At 36.4% G+C, this 8964-nt stretch overlaps 1 protein-coding gene across 1 annotated transcript in view; it reads left to right on the top strand.

Moving 5' to 3' along the window:
* The first annotated feature begins 686 nt into the window (after positions 1-686).
* Positions 687-8964, top strand: part of LOC117120204 (cysteine and glycine-rich protein 1-like) — a 43263-nt gene continuing 34985 nt past the window's right edge. The window contains exon 1 of the mRNA XM_033265219.1: positions 687-830. Within this exon, the coding sequence (XP_033121110.1) occupies positions 731-830 (100 nt within the window). The 5' untranslated portion in view covers positions 687-730. The remainder of the gene's footprint in view (positions 831-8964) is intronic.

Here is an 8964-nt window from a genome sequence, read left to right on the forward strand (position 1 = left end):
AGACATTTTCATAAGTGAAAACCCATATAAATGAAAAGAACGGCCAAATTTACGTTGGAATATCTAAAGTTTGACATGATTTTGTTATGGGGTTACCAAATGCAAGCACTTGAAGTCGGTCCATTTTAGGAAATTCCCTATCTTTTAACACTAGCTCAAAATCCTGTACACCACTTCGTTTTTGGGACCCAGTTCACGAGCCTCGTTTTCGAATACCGTGCTCCAAAATCTTTGTGGTCCCCCATCCCTCTATTTTATATTAAACATTAATTATTTCAAACCCCCACTTGGCCTTTAATGATTACTATGTTTTTTAACATGTTTGTTGCCAGCACAGGGTATTGCACCCTGAGGGTGCTAGAAAAAACTATACTTAGCAAAACCGGGGTAACATTCAAGTGTTTACTACTACTTTGTTATATATTGTACAATAGAACCACAAACTTAAAAGCTGGTAGTTTGGGGACGATACACCTGACGACAACATGCAAATAACGTATGTTTTGTTATGTTGCCTGTAGTACAAAAGATTGTACGTTTGGGGGCACCTGAACATATACTAACCCATGCAAAATGTGGACAGGAAAAGTGGCGCTTGTCATTGGAAATAAAAAGTACTGTTCCATTTTTAGTGATAAGTTTATTCACCCCCTGATATTTTACCACCAACATCTAGGAAGTTTACTGAGTTTACTAATGAATATTTGGCTTTTTTTGACAGTGAATCAAGATGGCACCTACTTATTGCTTTGCTTGTAAAAAGGCAGTGTATGCTGCAGAGGAGAAGAAGAATGCTGGAGTAAGCTTTCACAAGTTCTGCTTTAAATGTGGTATGTAGTATGTGTGGTATTGTATTCAAGAAGTATTATGTAGCATAGAAAAATTCAAATGCTGCAGAAGGCCCTGTCTATCCCAATTACATGGGCGCAGGCTGGGTGAAGGGGGGGGGGGGGATGCACACTCAATGGTAGCAATTTAGTATTATAGTCCACTAAGTTTTAAAATACTAAAATTAACTATTTCATTGAATAGGGATTTAGTTCTGCATTTAGTTCTGCATTTTCAATTTTCTTACCACCCAGTTCCTTATTCTTAATTTTTGCACCCCCTACCCCTAAGATAAAACCAGCCTATACCCCTGAATTATAAATTTGGTTGTAAAACAATTGCTAGTTCAGTTTATAAAATTAGCAATCAGTAGTCAATTTGTATTTTGTGCTTTTGTACTAATAGCAAATCAACATATTAACGACAATAAATAAAAACTATTTTCCATATTGCCTCCAAAGCTATGCCACAAAATATTCTCACTGATTGACCAGGATGGCCTTTATAAATGCCCCAAGTACATTCCACTACCTTGAACATAATTTTTGGATCCTAAAGTGGTTTTTGGAGCACATAATAGCATACTTTATGTTGATTATTCCAAAACTTACAAACAGCCTGAATACTGTAGGTCAAACATCATTTTGCCCATGATCAGTGGATTATTTGGTGGATGCCATTTTAAAACATACTAGCCTAGTTACACCGGTGATATCGTAGTTATCGAACAAGCGCTTGTTATGAGGCTGACACAAATCGTATGAACGTGGTCACCTGATAGAAAACAAGCGCTTCACCCCGCAAGCTAACACTGACAAATGACGGGATTGGCAAGGCTCTCATCCGATAGAACTTTCTGTTAATTGACTTGAACATCTGTAGCTTAACCACGGTCTCGTTTTCGAGGCAGTTCTGCTAGGCCTAGTTGGTTCATAATATCAATCAAAGCATCTTTAAAATTACCTTTTTGAGTTGTTTTTAACTTCATAATTGTCAAAAGTAATCCAAACATTACAGGACAAGTTTATATTATTACTGTTCCTTGTAAACTTTGTATAAATTTTCATGTCTTTTTTTGGGAAATCCGCAAAATACTGTGGTATTTAGTTCGCTGTGTCTAAAGATACAGCTAAACGAGATACGGTGAACACCGGTGAGATACTGTCCTAGTAAGGCGCGATCTACAAATTATCCCCAACGACAGAAACGCGTCTGGGAAAACCATGTATTACAAACGCGTCTGGGAAAGCGATCGTCTAATTATCGTGCCTCATGAATATTAATAAGCTAGTCGGAATATGTTCCAGACGCGTCTAAACGGGTTTGTGCTGTTGAACGCGTTTGCCATTGTTTCTATTGTTTTGGGCGACAAACGCGTCTGTGTCGTTAGACCAGGCCCCGGTTGAACTACCGTTTTTGCACAATTGAAAATACTGAACAAGTTTTACTTTGAAATGAACCAAGTTTAAAGTTTAAAGGCTGCATAGTCCTAATAGTTAAATTAAGTGGTAATGACGATAATGGCAGCACGTGCATGTAGGCCTAAGTGCCGTTTGCTCTGTCGGAAAGACCTATCTTCGTTAAATAGCAGCCTACCAGCTAAGAAGCTGACGACGAACGAAAAAACATTTATCAACTCCCTGCACACATATCACATGGGAACACAAATGGACACCAGTATTCGCCCAAACATCATTCAATAAACTATAGAGAAATTAGAACATCTATTTTCTCTATTATTAAACGTAGGCATCAATATATATTATATACAGCAACTAGGCCTATGCAACTACTGTACAATTAATATTGGGTACCTCGTGTGTGTGGATGTGATCAGTTCAACAAAGTACGCAACATCACGTGACAAATGTCACTGACTGTGTGGCCAGTGTTGATCTATACATGGAGGAAAAAACTTTCCTCCTTGGTCTACAGAAATTCGCTTTGAGCGCCGCTCTGACAGAAGTGGGTCAGTTGAGATGCTAACAATAGGACGTTCGATGGAGTGCCTGGATGCCAGTTTAAAGTATGGCCTTGTCTGCCTGCCGGGCGGAGACTTCTGTACAGTTTTTTTAAAATCTTGCATAAATCTTGTTTTGTATTTTATATATTTTTATTGGTTAGGGCTACTGTTATTTTATGTGTGGAAGCTGTTTATTGGCTTATGTTAAATAAAAATAATATTGAGTGTTAAAGGCCTATGTTAATGTCAAAATATAAATAAAACATAGGCCTACAAGTGAATGTTTGTGTACCGTTGTATTTCATTAATAGGCCTAATTAAGTGCTAATTCTTAACTGACCCAAACAAACATGTAGTGTACAGAAAACAGTATTCAATCCTTATATTCGGACATTTATTTATCCATCGACAAAAAATACAAATATATGCTGTATACACATGCTACAGGCCGCTTTAAATACATGAGTCTAGGATTCGGGGCTAGATTCTGATAGATAAAATTTAAACTATGATAGTAACAACTATCTCCCGCCGGACACCATCCCGGTATATAAGTTAAGTTGAAGGAAATGAAATAAAAATTTACACTGTTTTAATATTTGCCTCGTGATTTTCTGTCGGAGACATCGTATCCCCTTCTGCCAAATCCTGCCGCTACCGGTCCCGTTCAGAAATAAAATCAATTCACTTTGTTTCGTATCGATATTCTTACTTTGTCATGAACGGAAATAAACTGTTTGAAATAGGCATATACCAGCAGTTTGCATTACTGCAAATTGCCTAGTAACAGTGAATTCAGTGAGAAACGTTCCCACACAAGTAGGTTCCCACGATCAGGAGAAGCATGAGAGAAGCAGACACAAGGTCAATCACATACAGTAGTCTTAAGAGACAGGGACAAGAGAATTATCAGAGAAGCAATTGCCATAACAAAACACCAAACCACTATGAACATCTCTCTCACATATATAGCCAGATTCTACAACCTGAGAGGCCGGGGCCCCCGGATTCGACAGGACCATAAACGGCTCGAACGACAAGCTTCCAAACGGCATTTCACAGACGCGTTTGGGAGCTTGTCATATAACAATAGTAAACGTGTTTGACCCGTTTCTGTCGTTGGGGATAATTTGTAGATCGCGCCTAATAAAGAAATTGACTGGCCTGAGTGTTCTGACATCAACATTATTGTTGGTGGTGTGCGTAAGTACTAAATCCTAATAAGTCTCCAGGACCAGATGGCATTAGCAGGGGGTCCCAAGTCTCCCGAACCTCCCGAAAGTCTCCCGGAAATCGGTATGGTCTCCCGTACTCCGGCAAAAAATCTCCCGGAAATTCACTTATCTCCCGGAAATTCTCTAAAACACAAACCTTTTTGTTTTATTTAAGCCTAAACTTTGGTTGCCGATTATTTTTTGCAGCCTGACAGTGCCATTTCCGGGCTTCAAAAGTGCCTATTCTAACAAAAATGTGATCACCTTAGCCCCCAATATTGGTGGGCCTGAGGTGGGCGTGGCTCTTCGTTTGGTACCTACACTTTTTCCTAATAAAATATATAGCGCTCCCAGTGTCATTAAACAAATCTCCCAGAAATGGGTTCTTCCAACTGGTGTCCCCTGCATTAGCCCCAGAGTACTACGTATAGCTGCTGATGAGATTACCCCTGCTCTGGCATTAATATTCAGATTATCATACCAGACAGGTATAATACCTCAGGATTGGAAACTTGCTCACATCAAGTGTGTCATTCACTAGCGATCCATAAGTAAATGGTATTTGTGGCATGACTTCTAGATTGATTCAAGAGTTTCTCCGAGATAGAACACAAGCTGTTGTGGTGAATGGGACCAAGTCTTCATATGTTCCTGTACTATCTGGCGTGCCACAGGGATCTGTCTTGGGACCTAGCCTTTTCTTATATTACATTAATGACCTGCCTAAGGGAATAAATTGTACTACCAGACTATTTTCTGATGACACACTTACACATCGAGTAATCACATCGACAAGAGATGACCTACTGTACAACTTCAAACTGATTTTAATAAACTGGCAGAATGGGAAAGGATGTGGAAGATGGAATTCCATCCAGCCAAGTGTCAAGTCAGGATCATGTCGAGAAACAGAGGCCCTAAACCCGTACCATTGTATACGCTGCACAGACAAGTGATCAAAAAGGTTGATATCATCCATTACCTGGGTGCCACCATATCCAATAACCTCAATTGCATGTGGAACCAGCACATTGCAAATGCATGCAAAGCTGGAAACCAGGCCCTTAGACAGGCAGATTTAGAGCATTGAGTCAAACAAATTGCAACAGTTTGTTTTATTGCTGATTCTGGTTCATAAGGTTGTGCTAAATGACATATCAAAAATAGGACGCAAGGTTCAACCCAGAAGTCGCCTAATTTGCATAAATATGCCAATTAGCTATTTATAGAATGGTTTTCCTAGACAATTAGCTAGCAAGCTTTTGGATAAATTTGATTCTGATACTCCTAAGCCTAATGATGTTAATGATGACAATGAAAATGTTAGTAATGATATTACTAAAATTTGGGTACATACTCCATACATTGGTCGTCAAGGAGAAATACTCCTCCGTAGATGTATTGGCAAAGTCAAAAGAAATCTAACTAAAGATGTTAAATTCATTACTTTATGGAAAACTAAAAAAGTATCATATTTCACTTCATCCAAATATGTAACACCTAACGAATATCGTAGTTCTGTTGTGTATCATTTTAAATGCCCTGGCTGTGAATGCGACTATATTGGTAAGACAGACAGGTGCCTTATAACTAGAGTATCTGAACATTCTACAATCTCTAACAGTTTCATACACAATCATATTGAGTCTTGCGATGCTTTTCAATATATTTTAAAACTTCATAATTTGCCTAACACAATTAAAGATGATTTCATTGTTAATTTCAAATCTCTAAATATTCTAACACTGCAATAACTGATAGTTCTCCTATAATTAACTGGTCCCATTTATTTAAAGAAGCCCTTGCTATCCATCGCCTTAACCCTAAATTAAAAAACTTTGGTCTCAAAGCATCAAGAGAGTTGAAATTGTTTATCTAATGTAATCTAACCCAACTTAATTGCCTCTCTCACAATCACCATTATGCTTACGCTTCAACAAACATTTAGCTTGGCCTGGAATAGTCACAATAAGGTTTTCAAAGTGCGCAGTTATGCGTGACGTCATCTACGCGCAATTTTGCGTTTTTACATTATCGATCATATCAGCCTAACCAATTGCTATTTCGAAATCGTATTAGGTGAGCATTAACTTCAAGTCAATGTTAATGTAATGTACCCTAATTCTACGCGTGCGCGTCGAATTAGAAAAAATGCTCAAAATCACATTTAGATTAAATAAGAGCACGTTTCAGGCCATTTTGAGCATTTCAAAATTTTTTGAAATTTACCACTAGGCTTGCACGTTTTTATGCGCGCAGCACGTATGGAAGCTAGAAATTAATTTTTTTTGTCACATTTTGGGTTCCTGACATTGTTTTGACAAGTTTCCAATCTTTTGAATCACTCTATGGCCAATAACAATGCTGTACGCACGCATCAAACCTTTGTGCGCATTTGTGCCGATATACAGTGAAATTTTGCTAAAATCAGGCCTAATTTTAAACAGTTAAGCTCTTTAGAATGAAAGGTGACCCCCAATTTTTATTACATATTCTGAAACACAAGAGCTGTAAATATGATGTTGTAGCTGAGGCAATTCTCTTTCCTATATGTTGTTTTTTTTTACATTTTGATGACGTCATTATGGTCAAAATATAGGGTTTTGCTTACCCCCCTCATCTTTCTTTCGTCAAGCCTTTGATGACCCCATAATCACCTTAATCAGTCGAGATTTCTGAATCATATTTAGTGGGTATATACTTCAGGTCAAGGTTAAATGTTATGTACATTATATTTTTGTGCGCGCGTAATAACGCGAGCGTTCGCGTGCGTCAAAATTAATATATGCTTTATATAATGTCTTTTTAAAAATCAGTTATAGCTCCTTAGGATGAAAGGTGAACCCTAACTTTTATTACATATTCTGAAAGCACATGAGCTGTAGATATGACTTTATATATCATAATAGCTGATCGGACATTGTGACGTCATCATATTGCCATCTGAATTTAAAAAAAAAATTATTTCTTTTCTCAAAACGTTAATGATGTCATATCATCTTAACCATTCGTCATTTCTGAATAATATTGCCATCTGAAGTAAAAAAACAGAATTTTTATATATGATAAATACTATGAATGATCATTACTCCTTCACCAACAGGCGTTTGACGAGTTCAAATCTAGTTCTGTATTAAACCTTGTACTCATGATAAATAAAGTGTTCAGACCCATGTTTTAGGGATTTAGAAAATGTTATTAGTGTTATTTGTGAATGATATTTTATGCATATAATTATATTTCATATGCAAATTAGTTGCCGCCATTACAGGGAAATTGATTTTCTACAATAACTTTTTATCTAAGCATTCAATCATGACAAATAAAGTGTTTATACCCATGTTTCAAGTGTCAAGGATACTGCAAATTATAATTTAAAATTGTTAAAAATAATCATTTATACATGCATAGGCTGGGGCATAGGCCCTATGCCTGTTGTAAAAACTGTCACTGGAACACTAGATGGAAATCTACAGTGAAAGAAAGATGGCACTATGTTTGTAATATCCATGTCGATAGAAAATCATGGTGGGGGCATTTGGTGTCATATAGTAATTGTACATTAAATATGAAATTAGTTGTTCAATTATGTTTTCGCCACGACAGTTTTCTGTCAACAATTATATATGCTTAAAATAATGCTTATCTTTAATCAGTTATAGCTCCTTAGGATGAAAGGTAACCCCCAATTTTTATTACATATTCTGAAAGCACATGAGATGTAGATATGATTTTATAGTTCATTATGGCAGATCGGACATTATGACGTCATGATATTGCTATTTGAATTAAGAAAAAAATGAATTTTATTTAAGACGTCATTATTTTATACTCGTTTGAACATATCTCGCTTATACCTGATTGATCTTCTCCCACCTGTGAGTATGTTGTAGCTGAGACAATTCTCTTTCGGAAGTGTCCCTTTATTTTTTATTTTGACGACGTCATCATGGTCAAAAAGAATGAATTTTTGGAGCATGAAAAAAATTGGAAGTTCTTTACGGTAGGCTGGCGAACGAGCGACAGTTTTACATACGTCATTGTATTTGTTCAAATGTTGTATTTCTAATTTATAGTTTATTATTTGTTAAGTGGGTATTACTGCTTTAGAAATAAACTTAAAAATTTTAATTAGATTTGTATTGCAATAAGAGAACAAGGGTAATTCCATGTCAAATCAACCAAAAAAAAAACCTCAATCTCTCGGATTTTGTTCAAATTTTTGTATGTTGTTGGGACCCATGAAAAATGATCAGAAATGAAAAATTTTTTCTCTAAGCCTCCTAATTAGCGAGATATCTGCTAACGAACTTTTGGCTAATTAGCGATACCTTGCGTGTTTAACCGACCATATCTCGAAAAGCGTGGCACCTACAGAGCTGATTTTGGTGTTATTTTAAAGCTATTGAGTAGCTCTATAACTTTATTAATAAATGCTAAGTCATCAATTCAAATATAAAAAAGTTATGACAGGTTGTAAAGTTCAAAGTTGAATAAAAAAAATATATATCTTTTTTTTTATTTTGAAATTCATGTTAGAGATACCTAATGATGTAAAGAAGCTTCCCTATAAGTTTGGTGATGGGCGCTCCAAAAGTTCCTGAACAATGAGCAAGTATTATGTATACTTGTCAATTCGAAATTGCATTTTCCGTATAATAACACAGTATTGTACCTATATAGGAAAACCAATAGTACACTATACTGCTTAGTTTTATATGTAGGTATGAGAAAATTAAACTTGCATCACTTGAAAATTCTCAGGTGGAAATTCCTTGGGATTTTCCAGGTGGATATTTCTTTGAATTTCAAAATAGGAACCTGGTATTCCCATCGGAAAATCCCAGATTAGCACTGACCTACAGTATCAGGATTTTTCAGAATAGTTTCTGAAGTCATTTCAAGATGTCACAAAGCAAGACTCATTATATATTAAGGCAGACTTTCTGCTTTGATCCA

The sequence above is a fragment of the Anneissia japonica genome, unplaced genomic scaffold, assembly GCF_011630105.1.
Source record: "Anneissia japonica isolate Jap-2015-1 unplaced genomic scaffold, ASM1163010v1 scaffold285029_len54657_cov198, whole genome shotgun sequence".
NCBI lineage: Eukaryota > Metazoa > Echinodermata > Crinoidea > Comatulida > Comatulidae > Anneissia > Anneissia japonica.